Source organism: Triticum aestivum, chromosome 7D, assembly GCF_018294505.1.
Source record: "Triticum aestivum cultivar Chinese Spring chromosome 7D, IWGSC CS RefSeq v2.1, whole genome shotgun sequence".
In the NCBI taxonomy this organism is placed as follows: Eukaryota; Viridiplantae; Streptophyta; class Magnoliopsida; order Poales; family Poaceae; genus Triticum; species Triticum aestivum.
This window is the reverse complement of record NC_057814.1, coordinates 6,929,705-6,945,219: the sequence shown is the minus strand read 5'-3', so window position 1 is coordinate 6,945,219 and position 15,515 is coordinate 6,929,705. Positions and strand designations below refer to the sequence as shown.

Here is a 15,515-nt window from a genome sequence, read left to right as displayed (position 1 = left end):
GCCATGCACCTCATGGATCTCGTGAATTGGCATGCTCCCTGAGAAGCAGCTCATGGACACCAGCGCCATCGCACGAGTTGGACGAGGTGGAAGGCAGATTCCGTTGCCGTATATGGGGCTGGCAGTGGCAGTGGCGGCAGCGGCGCACATAGGGCTTGCCAAGTAATGATAGAGAGGAGAGGCCGGCGAAGGAATTCCTTCTACCGGGAAAGTGGAGGCGGGCAAGGCCGATGGAGCGGCGCTGCAGCGCAGTTTGCTGCTGCGCGAGCGAGGTACGGGTCTGGGAAGCGCAGCGAGACGGAGAACATGGCGGCGATAGGTCGGGTGCGAGAGAGAGATGGGAAGGGTCGTGTGGGTAGGGTTTTTTCTTTCAGGCTGCGGGGAGACTCGTTAAAGCCCAATAGGCCCAATTTCACACCAGGCGCGCAAAATTGTCGCCAAAGCAGCGGCCCACTACGAAACCGTTTGGTATTAGCGAACGCAGCGATTCAAGCGGGATTAAGAGCAGATCGGACGACCCCAAACGACTCAAACTGACGATCCGACGGCTGAAAACTCTAATAGTCTGAGAGGGCAGGAAAAGTGCTTAGTTATAATATATCTAAATTGGAGGAAGATGGATGTGTCTACGATTGGAAGTCTTAGATGTAGAGTACCTATACTTGACGGAGAATTCTATAATGATTGAAAAATGAGATGCTTGAGATTTTTAATGAATATCACTTGAACAAGTACATTACTAGCCCTTGTATGCCCCCCGTGATCCTTTGCATCCTACCCCCGATGAGTATCTTGACATGACATTGCATCTTAGAACTATCAATCTCATTGTGAGAGGATTGCCTAAAAATTTGATTGCATGATTGCCTACTCTTGATTGTGCTTATACCATATGAAGATATCTAGAGGAAAGATTTCCAAATTATTCCTTAAAAAATCTAGATGAGATTCTTCATAAGTCAATTGCCTTGAATAAGATGAATACTTGTGATCCTAATTTTGATAACTAGTCATGTACCCATGCACCTGCACGGCCTAGAAATTATAAGTATACATTTTATAATAAATTTATATTTATATGTAAAATGGAAGTGTTTAAATTTCAGATATCATACAACTGGAAAGATGCTAATTTATTCAACCTCTTGCACAAATAGGGACATTCGTTCAGTTGATATTTATTAAGATGATTATGCATGAAAATTTACGTGCGTGCTTTATTTTACTTGGCACGGTCTTCTTTTTGTATGATGCGATTTAATTATTACTTTTTCAAACAGGCATTTCTTAGCTGGGAGCATGAATATTTTTTAGTTTTTTTATATAAAGAATTTTTAGTTTTATGTACGTGCTCTTTTTTCAAGGAGAAGGCACATGTTTTTTTTCTAGGTGGCACTTGCTTTTTCTAGGAACTTAGACGGGCGTTGAGTATATTATTAGCAAACATGCTCGTGCATTGCAACGGAAGAGAAAAAACATCACACATATACCAAGCTCTATCACCTTCGCCTTCGCATGGCAATCAAACATCCTCAGCGCCCATTCACTGGACCCCAAAACAATCATGCACTGCTGCGGCACCACTGGTGACGTTGGCGGCGAGACAAGGGAGCGCCGAGCAGTCACGACACGGCTGCCACGAGCTCCTTGGTCGCCTCCCCTAAAAAGTGCAACATAATAATAGAGGGAATATGGCTTGAAATAAAATAAATTGCACTTGAACACTTGGTTGTAGCAGCAGAGATGATGTAAACTTTCAAGAATTATAACCCATCAACTCTGTTGTTGTTCAAACTTAGGACATTGCATTTGCATTACATGTAGAATGGTAACACGTATAAGCATGACCCGTATTTTGTTTGTGCTATTCAAATGACTAACGATCATTCATAACCGCTAGTTTTCTCCTCATTCCCATACAGTAAGGACACATGTACACGTATGGCCTATGTGTTGCTGCTAGTAAAAATAACTGGCAACCATTCATAAACACCATCTTCTCTCCTCATTCTACAAATAAAGTACTCCTAACTAAACAATAAATTGTCTTAGTTCAAATATACAAAATGCATTACAAAATAAGGAGCAAATCCATGAAACAGGAATAATAAAATAATTCTGACACAAATCCAAAAAAATAAGGTTAGGGTAATAGCTTCAATATGATCAGATAGACTTGCAAAAAAAAGTAGACTTACCTGTTAAGCAATACTCCTGATGTTTAAACTCGTATTTATCTAGTGAATAACCGTGGAACTTTGATGGACAATAATACCGATACACTGCACTTCATTCACCTGACTTGACATTTTTAGCCTGGTCTAGACATACTTGGAACAAACAATGGCAGTTTTTTGCATTAAGCACAATTCCACAGCAGCGCCACCATAATTCCCATGTAGCTCAGTATTACATTGTGGATGCAAAGGTGGACCGACTTTATCTCTTCTTCTGCATCAACTTGTTTGATTCTCAATCTCTTTGAGCAATTCAAAAGATACTCTGTAATTACAAATCTAACATGTCAGACTTGACACACAGAGGTGTTGAGCTTTATAAACATAATTAAGGTAGAGAATGGTAGAGAAGCAACCTTATGGCTCATTCTTAGTTTTATCATCATGCTGAGTGTGTGAGAATTCTAGTGGTATCCAGAGACAAAAATCCTATTACGAGTGGTCAGCTCTTATCTATCTTGACTGCCAGTAGAACCCGAGCCATGGCAGGGGCGGAAGAGGAGGATCTGCCCGCGATGACGACCATGTGGCAGAGCTGACCTCCCGGAAGCTCATGGCATGGAGAAGGGCCGCAGCGCCAGTGCCGGCATGAGACAAAGACTTTTAAAATTTATTTAGAAAAACAAACAAAATTTATAATTTCCTAAGAGCATTCAAGTCAGAACAATATTCCTATGGCCGCGGCGAGCTAATCATCTTGTTCACGTCCATGCAAATACAGATCATGGTGGGTTGGTTACTAACAATACGACAAGGGACGATGTCTTAGAGGCTAGCAACAGATAGATGAGTAAATGAGCGCTAGTAATTCTAAAAGGAAAATACATCGAGCTTGATTCAACCATGCCGCAGTCGGTATACATTGAACGGTGAAATTTGTTCCTGACCGATCTATTGACACCAGGCTGATACACATCATACCCCGTCGTTCAATCACTGCCACTTAATTAATGACTAACTAATACTCCTACAACACCTCTGCTCCCAAGCTATCAGACACCATAATCTGTAGCTGCAGGTGCCTTGCACGTACACCTACATAGCATGGACAAAAGCGAGACAGGACCAAGCAAGCAATCAGAGATCATCTCCAGACTCCAGGCCAGCTAGCTTCACAATGATCTTTGTCGGAATTATCTTCTATCTCCCCCATCCATCCATCCATCCATCTAGTTCTTGTTGCCGCACTGTTTACAACGCCCATGAGCAACTCAGCCTGGATCCAAGAAGGTAGACTCGGGCTGTACCCAACATCTGCACCTCCTCCCAAGTCCTTCTCCCATACCCAACCTCTGCACCTTCTCGCCAGTCCTATCCCACGGCCTCCCCTGCTCCCGCCGCCTCCCAGTGCCACCACAGTCCGCAACGCCACGCCCCGCGCCATGCCAGCCGCTATCTTGTCCGTGCATGATTTGAGCGGCTGCATCCACCACCGGCTGTATCCATCACCCGCTGCATCTCCAGCTATAGGGCACTGCATCTTGAGCTAAAGGGCTGCAAAATCCAGGCTGCAGGTGTCCAGGAGCAGGGGGTGGGGGATCGGCAGCAGTGATTCGTCGATCTTGAGACTGGAGGCGGTGGTCCATGGCAACGTCGGTCAGTAACGCTCTCGACATAGGAAGAAACAGAGGAACAACGCTCCAAGATCGGAGGCGCCAATCCGCGACGGCGGCAGCAGCGACTCGAGGAGCAGAGGGATAGGGCTCGGGTAGGGGAGGGAATGAGAGAAAAGAGAGGCGGAAGCCTGCCTGGGGGTGGTGCGGTGGCGCCACAGTTCGCCGGTGGCGGCGGGTCCCGTGCCGGCGGCAGCGGCGGGGTCGGTTTGGTTAGCGCAGCGAAATAAGGTCCAGGAGGGAAAAAGTGAGGAGATGTACAGGTGCACCATGAGGTGGGTTTTCCCAAAAAGAAAATAGAGTCAGGGGTGGACGCGGCCACCACTTTGGTTCATGTACATGGGATCTTGGAAATTGATCCCTTTTTTCCTTTTTCTCATCAATCAAGCGAGACGTGTAGCGTTCGTTTTACTTTTTCTTCATCGAGCCGGGAGTGCAAGACATTGATGGACTCAATGGGTTTCCTCTGGTCCTCGCAAAATTGATGGACTCATCGCCGACGACACCCTGACATCCATAAGGTCTATCGTCCATGACTGCAGCTCCATCATATATAAGATAGCGCATTTTTGCGCCTCTTTGTTTGTGCAGCTTTATCATCCATGATGACTATATCATCGTTCACAACTACCTCGAACCACGGCTAAATCATGATCGGCCACCTCGACATTGACATAGAAAGCTACGTCTACAGCTACATATCAGCAACAACTCTATTCAATAGCATTTGCATCATCACTAGCGTCCACGACACTCCCACTGTGATTGCGGGAGGGAATAGAGGAGAAGGCACGGGAGGTAACAGAAGGGGCCGCAATCACCACCCTAGGTGCCGACTCACCAGAGACCCAGTTGATGATGGCTCAGCGAAGAAGACGACATAATCACAAGACTTCAAATCCAATCACATTCGTCCGCTTTACTCCCGTTACGACTGAGGGGGGATGTTAGAAGTATAAATGTGTTTAAGTTAGAGATAAGGATGTTGTGATAGAATATGTTCAAATCACAGGTAATTTACCTTGTACTCCAAGTCTCTACCCATCATGTACTCCTATATGATAGACCTGTAGCGCGCCTTGGAGTGCAATGCCAGGTCCTAACCATTGTGCCTAGTTGTCTGTGCTAGCACAATTAAATCACCCATGGTACAATTACTGTAATTGTGCTGCAAGCTTAGCATGTTTAGTCAGCACAATTAAATCGCCCATGATAAAGCATAAGTATTTAGCTTGTTCAAGAGCAATTAGGGCATAAAGTTCAATGCTAAAGAGTAGTAGAAGCGCCCACCGTGGCAGCGAGATAAACACTGAGCAAGTAACACAACTAGAATCCAGAGACAGCACTAATTAACACAGAATGCTTTAAGTACGGGATTTTCATACAAAGCAATTAAGGTCTGTGAGAACATCCAGCAGTTATGCAACATGATATTCAGAGCAAGGTATTCCTACAAAAGGTGAATGGTCGAAGAGAAATTCACTGAAACGGCTTGGTAGCTAGTGGTATAATACATAGTTGGGCAGTAACAGCGCCGAAGCAAGTGGTTCATGGTACTGAGTACAAATACAAGTAACGTACAATAACGATGGACAAGTGCACACTGCACTCATTCAGAACGCTCTCATAGAGGCATTCAAGCTAATTACAAATAACGTACAATAAAGCTTGCTGATTAACCTAAAGGGCCTCGATTTCTTCCTGTGGTTGAAGCATCAAGCATTCTCGTCGTAGAGGAAGTCTTCATCATCAAAGCGGCTTGCACCACAGTCGTCCTCAGTATAATGTACAGTAAGCACCATGCAGGTTAGGCACAAGTAGTTGTATGTACAGGAATATCACAATGTACGCTCAGTCATATCGCAATTTACAAATGATAGTTGTATGTACAGGAAGCAACATATAGGTTAGGGCGTTTGACACAAGTAGTTCTACTAAGGCATACTATTAGATAGACTGGTTCGATTGCTTTGCCATTTGACTCCTCGATTGCCTTGTCAAGGACCATTTTTATGGATAATATGATTAAGCCAATCTAACATTTTGGTGACAACACACAACGCAGCGTGTAACACAAACAATATAGTGTTCTTCTTTACTAATGTGCGTACTGTAACACAAGCTACCAATAAGCAAACTGAACATCATATCAGGTAAAACAAATATAGAGCTCACCAACTCAACAACCATCGTTAGAAGAGATTCATGTCTCACAACTCAGGAAAATACAATGAAATTTGTGTGTACAATGATGAACTTGGTTGAGATACAGAATGATTGGCACAACTATGACATCAAATAGTAACAAATGAAAGTCCATCTTAATTTAAATTATCTAAACAGGTAAAAGAAGAAATAATGGCCCTGTACAACAAATGAAATCTAGTTCTCTTATTCATGATAGGTGATGTCAATCCAAAAGTAGTGTTGAGATTCACGAACCAACCAAAACCAAATGACAACCTACTATATCTTAAAAGCATAGTCTAATAACCGAACTCCCAATTATCATCAAAGAAATCATGAGCTAGTCTAACATTCTAGACTTGCTAAATGTTGACAACATTTCCAGTTTGTTAGACCCTCAATATGGCTATAGGAGCAAGTATTTTACTAAGGGGTTAACTCACTGTTGTGATTAATGGGATAACTGACTGCTATTTTTGACATGGTCCCTCTTACCTCCTCTTTTCACATGAGAGGTAAGAGTACATAACACATCTGAGCCATTGATTTCATTAAGTAGTGGGTCTGATTACTATTACCTTCTTATCTCCCATGTGAAGAGAGGGGGGGGGGGGTGTAAGAGGGACCATGTTAAAATTGTTTGGATGGGATACTATTTTTATGGATAGCATTCAAATTATTTTGTAATGGGACTCATATTGCCAATTTGTTTTTGAGCATTTTTATTTTCGCTCGACTGGAAAGCAAAAGGTTGTGCGCATTATTGTTCCACATGCTGGACAGGTGATGAAGGCATGTATTACCAAAAAATCACAATATATGCTGAATTAAAGTCTCAATAAAAAAACATATTTCTTGTCAAACACATGTTAATTTGCTCAGGACAGGGAAATGGACAGTTATTGGTTATTCCATTTTTGTTTCTACTATCACATTTATTTGAGACGCCGAAGGTGATATATATAGGTCAAGGGTTGATTACCCTCCAAAGTCTTCCATATATGATCTCTATCGAGTACATAGAAAGGGAGCTAAGCCACCAGCATAGTATCCCTTCTCGAGCCGCCATAGAACTATTTCTCAAATCAAGGGAGCAAGAACTATTTCTCTCAGCAATAGATAAACAACTTCGGACATCATTTTATATAGCCAATGAGCTAGAAATGTAAACCTACACGACCCCAGACAATATTCCGGCTTCCCCTTTCTTAGAGTTTTGCCACCTTAGCCTTACCAAAAATTACATGCTAAGAGCATCTCCAATACAAGATGCAAATTTAAAGATGTAAAACAGGAGACGTAAAAATTTACATCTCCAAAAAAGACCCAACTCCAACAGATGATGTAAAACGGTGATGTAAATGGGCAACTTCAATAGGTGATGTAAACTGGAGATGCAAAACCAGTCGGCCACCGTTCGGCCGATGTAGCTGTTGTACAGCCGCTATTCATCAACTGCACAAATTGAAATAAAACATCTGATAACCAAATAAAGAATTGAACATGTCCACAATATCAAACTATTACATAGTTCATCAAATTTACAAGATCAAATGCATCACACATACAACATAGTTTTTGCATAATACACAAACAAAAAAATCCTCAAGTTCCGTCTTTTTTTACCTTCGGGAATTTCGTCAAATATCTTGCTTGCGGGGTGGACGAAATCGGCCGACTGCGGGTTGGGCAGCAGTCGGTGGTGGCGGTTGCGGACAGCGGCGATTGCACGACAGAAGATACAGCCGCACGTCGGCGGGAGCTCCGCGCGGCAGGCTTGCGGCTTTGCACGGCCGGAAGAACGGCCAAGCCTCACGGCCATCGAGCGAGCGGACTGGCGTGCCTCCACTAACTCTGGCGGAGGGTCTAGGCTTGGATGAAACCTACCCCGTCATAGACCTCGCCGGGGAAGGCGTTTAGGCCAGCTGCAGCCGCGGAGAAGCTTCAATTCGGCGGCGACCGAAAGTGAATCGGCGGATCCAGGCGGCGCGGCAGGCGGCAGGGGACGGGGGGAGTTGCGGTAGGCCCGGTGGCTATCGGGCAGGGGGGGCGTCGATTTGATGTGGATTTGGCCGGCAGTGGAGTCCGGCGGCGGCGGTCGATCGCACGGAAGGGGAAGGAAGTTGCAGTTGGGCGGTTGGCGAGTAGACGCGTTTTTACATCTCCTGTAGGTGGAGAAGAAATTTGCACCGTGTGGTGTTTTAGTTTACATCTCCGGGAGGTAGAGATGTAAATTTTTTTTGCATCTACATCATCTATTGAAGCACTGTTTTTGGGCCTTGGAGATGCAAAAGATAGTTATTTTTGCATCTACATCTTCTATTGGAGATGCTCTAACAATGATGGCTGCTCGCCTCCGCCGCCGGCGATTTTTGGCCGGAAAGGTTGTCGCACCGCCCGTCCGTCCATCCCCGACCCCGCCGACTATCCCCGCCACCCGCCGCGCCGCCGTAGCCACCAAGGAACCGCCGATGTGAGTCCTTCCTGCTGCACTCCCGCCGCCACACCACTCGCCCACTGCACCAAGCCGCCGCCGCCCTGCTGCTAGATTCGGCCGCTCCACCGCTCCCATCATCGGTTCCGCCGCTGCTCAACCGCCGCACGCCTCCAAATCGGCCGAATTAGCCGCTTCTCCGCCGCATGATTTGAGCTCCCCCCGCCGCTGCCGGATTCAAGCCGCACACCTGCCGCCGCCAGACTCGACCTTCTCCGTCACAGCGTCGCCCCATAGCGACCAATCCAACGCTCAATTCGCAGGCGTGTCGCCGGCCATTCGAGCTCCCGCCACCGCATTCGACCTCCCGGCTCTCGTCGCTCGGCCGCCGGCGCACCTGCTGCCACCGCTCGGTCTGTCGACGCTCCTCCCGGCTCTCGCGCTCAGCCGCCGGCGCTCATGCCGACTAGTTTTACATCTTCATTTGCATCATCTATTGGAGTTGAACTTTTACATCTCCAATATACATCATTTGTTTGAGTAGCCACTTTTTTTGAGATCTAAAATGTACTTTTTGGAGATGTAAATTATACATCCCCTAGTTTTACATCTCCAAATTTGCATCATCTATTGGAGATGCTCTAAGCACAAGGGAAACAAAAACCATCAAAGATTGAGCTCAGAAAGTAGCAGCAATCCTATGAACGAAGTGCAATCCTTTGAATAAGTGTCATATCTTATACTTGGACCAGTAGCAGCTGATCTGATGGGTGTATCATATCCATATCTATTTCTAGTTATGCAGGTGGGTTGAACTCTCCACTTGTCTGCCATGGTTTCTTTGCTTCAACTTCATCAACAATGCACTAACCTGCAACTTGCAATGAAGCTATCTGTGCCAGTACCATTGGCACCGGAAACAGTGGAACTTCATCAGGTGCAGCAAAGCAGTGGAGAAGAGGAAACACAGGGGAGCTTTCTGGTTTCATGTTGCATTTTCTCTCCATCTTGTCATCTGTGGCGTCGCACCAGTTTCGGCTATCTGTTGTGATCTGTGGACACTGGACTGCTCCCCAAATGTGTTCTTCTCACTGGGCTCTGTCCTGATTCCAGATCAACGAGATCTTCTTCTGCATTAATCTTGTTTGGTGTCTCTAAAACACGTTCTCCTTTTTTAACGAAATTGTGTGATCAATATGTTATGTCCGCCTTCAGGGCTTGAAGGCGTAGTGCTTTTCAGTTCCTCTTTTGAACAAGTTCCTCACCACCTAGAGGACGAAGAGTACAAAATTTTCTCACAACCTAGAGAATGTGTCACACCCGAAGGCGTGCCATAGAAGCAGCAGTGGTGGTGCCAGCGTCGAGTGCGCCTGTTAGGTTAATGTGTGTGTGGGCCTTCAGCCAGGGTGTGTTGGGTAGGTTTACAAAGCCACAAAACCTGTAAATGAATGAACAAGAAAGAAAGAAACAAACAGAGAACTCTGAATTCTCCTCTCTCGTGTCTCTCCCTGCTCTTTTCTCTCGTCTCCAAATCAGGCAGCGATACAACACAGATCTCACGCCGGCCATCATACAGGCAAGGAGATAGTTACAGAATGTTGAAGAATATAGTGCATCTCTTACTACAAAGAAGATGTATATATTTCGCTTGTCTTCACCATACCATTTTCGAGTCAATGGCAGCTCCAAACTTTACTAGTTGTGCAAGATAAACTAGGTTCAGTGAAACATTTGCCAATCTGTAGGCTCAGCACACCATACAAGAAACTAACTTAAGCATCGAATATTCTAACAGATACTCCCTCCATCCTATAGTGTAAGACGTTTTTTGACACTACACTTATGGGACGAAGGGAGTATCTGATAACTGAAAGACTTTCAGGTGCTAGTTAGGAACCTTATCTACTGATACTAAATACTTTGGCAATCGATCACAATGCTTAATGTGGACGACAATATATTTAGTAACCCATTTCTAACGTAAGAACCATGTATATCCCAGGATTCTGCATGATCCAGGCTGGAAGTCTATAATAGTGTGCCTTGTTAAAATGTACTATATCCTTATTCCTTAATCTTGGTATATCCATGCATGTTGCCATGAGTATTTCTTTTCTTGTGACACTCACTGGATTCGACATGATGTGTGTGCCCTTCGAATTACCCCTTTTTTCTTCTTTATACTTTTCGTTCTCTTTGGCTATATTGTTGCTTCTGATATTATTTCCATCAGCAGTTCAGGTTCTCTGGTGTTGTTCTATTCATGCAAGCTTGCAATAATTTTGTACTGATATTATATGGTACTGAAGAGTGGAGCAGTAGGGGTTAACTTGTCAGGGAACTCATAAATTACTTTGCTTGATTAAATTACTTTCTAGAAACAGTACATGTATGGTTCTGAAATTAGTCGATCGGATTCAGGCAAGTAGGCTTATGGGTTCGATGAAGATTGCCAAGCAGGGGACAAAGACATGTCGGATGAAATCCCCTGTTTGACAGGCCACTAGAAGTAAGCGTGCGATTATAGTTCTAAAGCGAAATAAAGTTTTAACCTACCACACATCTGACAGCTTTGTGTATGAACCAAAGTAGTTAGTGACATGCGTTTTTCAAGTAAATTTTGACTCGTTAAAACTGAAGGAAAAACGTTTACTTGTCGCCATCTTCTTTACTGCATCTCACATTTTTGGTTTTGATGAGCACAACCACCCATAATCATAACTGGAATCTGGGTATTTGCCGAGTATCAGGAGTACTCGACGATGGCCCATATCCGCTTGGCAGAGCCTTTGCTGAGTGTAACACTCGGAAAGGGTGCTTGGTGTACATTCGCAAAGTAGGCTTTGCCGAGTCCCGTCTGTCGAGTCTTGGCCAAACAGGAAATTTTGAACACACAAGGGGTTGGGTGCATAGGTAGTAGCTAGTGACAAACAACAAACTTGAGAGTGCTTAGTCTTAGCTACAGACATAATCATTCTGTTCTCTCCCCTAAACAATTAAGGAAATAATTATGTTCATTAGATCTTTAAGCTGCATATATACTGCTTAAGCTGTTTCATAAATGACACTGACATCTCTTTATTCTTTACGCTCTGTATATTCAGCATAGAAAGAGACCATCCACAATATTCCGTTACTGTTACAAAAACAGGGTGTCATCAATATCTGGCATAGATGGATAGCAAGTCATCTTAAAGATCTATTTGCTTGACAGAAATGGAAATATAGAGCAGAAAATGTAAATGCTTCTAAACCTAGATAACATCAGCTCACATTCAGCCAACACGAACAGATGACAAGTAGCCATAATAATTTGTACTGCATGAACGCAAATATATTAGGTGACTAGGTAATTCATACAACTAAGCATTACCCAATGGATGAATGGATTGCTTGTCGCTTACAAAAGTTGTACCGATGACCAACATTGTTCAACGCCACAAAACGGCTGCACCCAGAGAGCATAATTTGGAATCATAGGGAGTAAGCACAATATTCTAATTCTATAACGAAGGAAAGTTTGAGGGAGCATTCAAAAATAAATTCTAAAATGGAATAAAGTTTAAACCTATCACACGTGTGACTGCGTTGTGTATGAATATAAGCTCAAGCTAGTGACATGTGTAGTGGGTCATGCAACAAGACGGGCGGTCAAGTTACTTTTCAGGTTCAGCTGCAGGATGACACACGGGTAACAGTTTAAATTAGAATATAATTCGAAGTGCATCCAGTACACAGATCGTAGTTGACAGGAAAATTATGTTATGTGAGCTACATCATTGTCAACAAAATCTGAACAAGCTTCAAAAACAGGATTGGTTTGACAACAACCTAGCAGTTCAACAGTATGGTGAGGATTCAAGTAGGAAAAACTGGTCAATCAAAAGTTCAATCCCCGCAAAAAAAAAACACACTACTAGTGACAAACAGCAAACTTAAAGAGTGCTTAGTTTTAGCTACAGGCAGAATCATTTTGTTCTGTCCCCTGATCAAAATAAAGAGACAATGATGTTCACTCTATCTGCTAAGCTGCATACTGTTTAATATATAGAACAACTCCTTATCGGTTTCATAAATGACACTAACATCTCCTTACCCTTTGTATATGTGGCATAGAAGAAACCATTTGCTAAATTCTATTACCGTTACAAAAAAAGGGCATCATCAATATTCAGCATAGATGCACAACAAGTCATATTTAAGATCTATTTGCTCGACACGACACAAATGGAAATAAAGAGAAGGAAATGGAAATAATTCTAAACAGTGATAATGGAAGCTCACATTCAGCCGACGCGAACAAATAACAAGTGACCACATTAATCAGTACTACATAAAACACAAATATATTTAGGTGACCAAGTCATTCATACAACGAAGCAAGCATTACCCACTGGATCTGTTGTCGCTTACAAAATCTCTAACGGTGACCAACAACATTATTCAACGCCACAAAATGGTCACATCCAAACCAGTGCCACAGGACTAGAAGAGCGATTTTTTCAAAGGCATTAGTGATCATCAGAGAGCCATCCGCAAAGCAGGGAATAAAGGGTAGACCACCAAGGAAATCTCCAGAAGTGCACATGGGATGCACTTTCCCGCTGTCCATATCGTACGACAGACTCGCCATCTTCCGGTCAGTAAGGAAAATCACGTTGTATTCCGGATGAATTGCAAACATCTCATACTTACAGGAGCCATCCTCTTGGTCACGATCCTTTTCTTCACTGGAGTCCATTTCTTCAAAGAGTTTTGGAACGTCAACAGTGTGCTTTAGGATCCACTCTCCGCTGACATAATTTTTGAGCACCCACACAGAGAGCTCGTAATCATGGGGATCCATATACCAAACATGAAGGAGTCCCTGAGAGCACCCCACCGAACCATAACCAGGTGTGGCCCCTAGCATTCCATCCGGGCCATCAATTTGCGGGAAAAGCTCCCCCTCAATGTCTAGTACAGTTATGAAAGGTTCATCGCCAAACAAATGCAAGAAATGGATCATGCCATTCAGGAAGACACATTCCTTGGTAACGGCAGGATACTCTCTGTATTCCCACCCACTGCTGGGAGTCCATTGTCCAGTTTCCCATGAGTATATTGCCACAATGTCAACCAAGTCGAGGAGGGGCGCAAACACCACGAAACGAGACGGAACGGCCGGGTCAAAAACCAGGAAGGGATAAATCAAATCGGAACCCTCGGTGTCTTCACCGTCTTGGTCTAGCCATTCTATAGGAGGCAGCACGGTCCACTGCTCGGTCATCGGATTGCACACGGCGAAATCGAATTTGTCTTGTCCCGATTCCAGTTTCCAGCATTTGCAGAGGAGGAGGCTGGTGGAGCATTGCTCGAGCTTGATTCTTTGGTATCTCCCGCGCAGGAAAGGGAGCAAGGCGTCGATCAGCGGGCGTCCGCCGGACAGATTGCTGAAGCGGAGGCTGCCGACCGGGTGGTTGTGGAAGAATCCGGAGAGGGTCTGTGACGCCCTCTTGACGATTTTGGGGTCGGAGCAGAGCTCACGCCACTGCTTGGACACGCACTTAAAGCGGCAGAGCGACCGGTAGGGCAGCCGCGCCAGGATCTCGACAAGGGGGCCCTCGGAGATGCTCGCCGCCGCCGCCGCCGGCTGCATCTGCTTCCCCTGCTTCTACGAACGGACCGAGAAAGATTGATTAGGCTCACAATCGATTCCGTTCCATGGACCAAACAAAGATTGATTGGAGGAGGAGGTATGGGGCAGACCTGAGAATCCACGGCGGGGAACGGCGGCGCGGGACGGGACTCGTCGCGGCGGCGGATCGCCGGCGGGTGGCTCTGCTCCTTCCCCGTGCGGGCATGCTTGCTTGTTTCTCCACCCCCTGGTGGCATCGTGGATCAGTGCCTGGAGGCCCTCGTGGGAGCAGGTTCCGGAGCTCGCCGGAACTCTAGCTAGGGTTCGGGAGCCGGAAAGGCAAGAGCGGTGGCCGCGGCTGTGTTCCTCGAGGGTATGGCCTTCACGATTCTTCCGGAATTCTGCCGAGATAATCTATATCTATATCTATATTAAACTATGTCTAATAATATCTTTATCTTTATCTTTATGTTAATCTTTATCTAATATAATAAAGGGGCTATTACTTCTTACCTACCATCCTAATTTTCGTCCGCTTCGTACCTTCCAAAATTTTCTTCCGTCCGTCGTACTCGAACCATTTTATCTTCGCTGGGCCTTGATCCTTCATCCATCGCTGGCTTAATTGGGCCTACGAAATTGCAACGCTTCGCTGGCCTGATCCTTCGTAGGTCACTTGCTTTACTTGGGTATGATCAAAAATATTCTTCAAGTGCCCAATAAAACCTTGAATGATAGGTACTTGGGTATGCGATATGCCCTCTGATGTAGGCTCTTCTAGACAGGGGGCTTTCAAATATTTAAAGGACAGGGTATGGAACAAGGTTAAAGGATGGATGACAAAACTTTTCTCTTCAGCTGGCAAAGAGGTTTTGATCAAGTCAGTGGCTCAGGCGGTTCTAGTTTACTCTATGTCGTGTTTGAAATTGCCGAGAGGCTTAAGCGAGCACGTGAATAAACTCATACGATAATTCTGGTGGGGAAGCAAGGAAGGCCAAAGGAAGCCGTCATGGGTTTCTTGGAAGGACATGACCCAACCAAAGTTTCTCGATGGATTGGGATTCAGGGATTTCGAGCTCTTCAACCTAGCGCTCCTTGCTAAGCAGGCGTGGCGCATTCTACAATATCCTGACACTCTTTGTTCCATGATGCTGAAAGCTATTTATTCCCTGTTGGTAATATTTTGTCAGCCGAAGTTGGGAACCATCCTTCACAAATATGGCGAGCAATAATTGTAGGAAGAGATGTGCTATGCCAAGGCTTGATCCGAAGAGTTGGAGACGGTTCTTCCATCGATATTTGGTCAGACAACTTGATCCCTAGAGATGAAAACATGCGACAGAATGTGTGCCTCGCGGCGGTCCGCCACACCCTGGTTAGTGAGCTCATAAATCATGTTGAGGCCTCATGGAATAGGGAGGTATTAC

General features: G+C 44.9%; 1 protein-coding gene across 2 annotated transcripts; it reads right to left on the bottom strand.

Moving 5' to 3' along the window:
* Positions 1–12,705: 12,705 nt before the first annotated feature.
* On the bottom strand, positions 12,706–14,479 carry LOC123166571 (F-box protein At5g49610). Of its 2 annotated transcripts, none has more exons than XM_044584377.1 (2): positions 14,220–14,479; positions 12,706–14,124 (listed from the first exon to the last, which is right to left on the bottom strand). In XM_044584377.1, the coding sequence occupies exons 1-2, from the start codon at positions 14,343–14,345 to the stop codon at positions 12,892–12,894; spliced, it is 1,359 nt and encodes a 452-aa protein (XP_044440312.1). In that variant the 5' UTR covers positions 14,346–14,479; the 3' UTR covers positions 12,706–12,891. The 2 variants fall into 2 exon arrangements, with proteins under 2 accessions (XP_044440312.1, XP_044440313.1); XM_044584378.1 differs by having other exon boundaries at positions 12,706–14,118.
* Between the last annotated feature and the right edge of the window lie 1,036 nt (positions 14,480–15,515).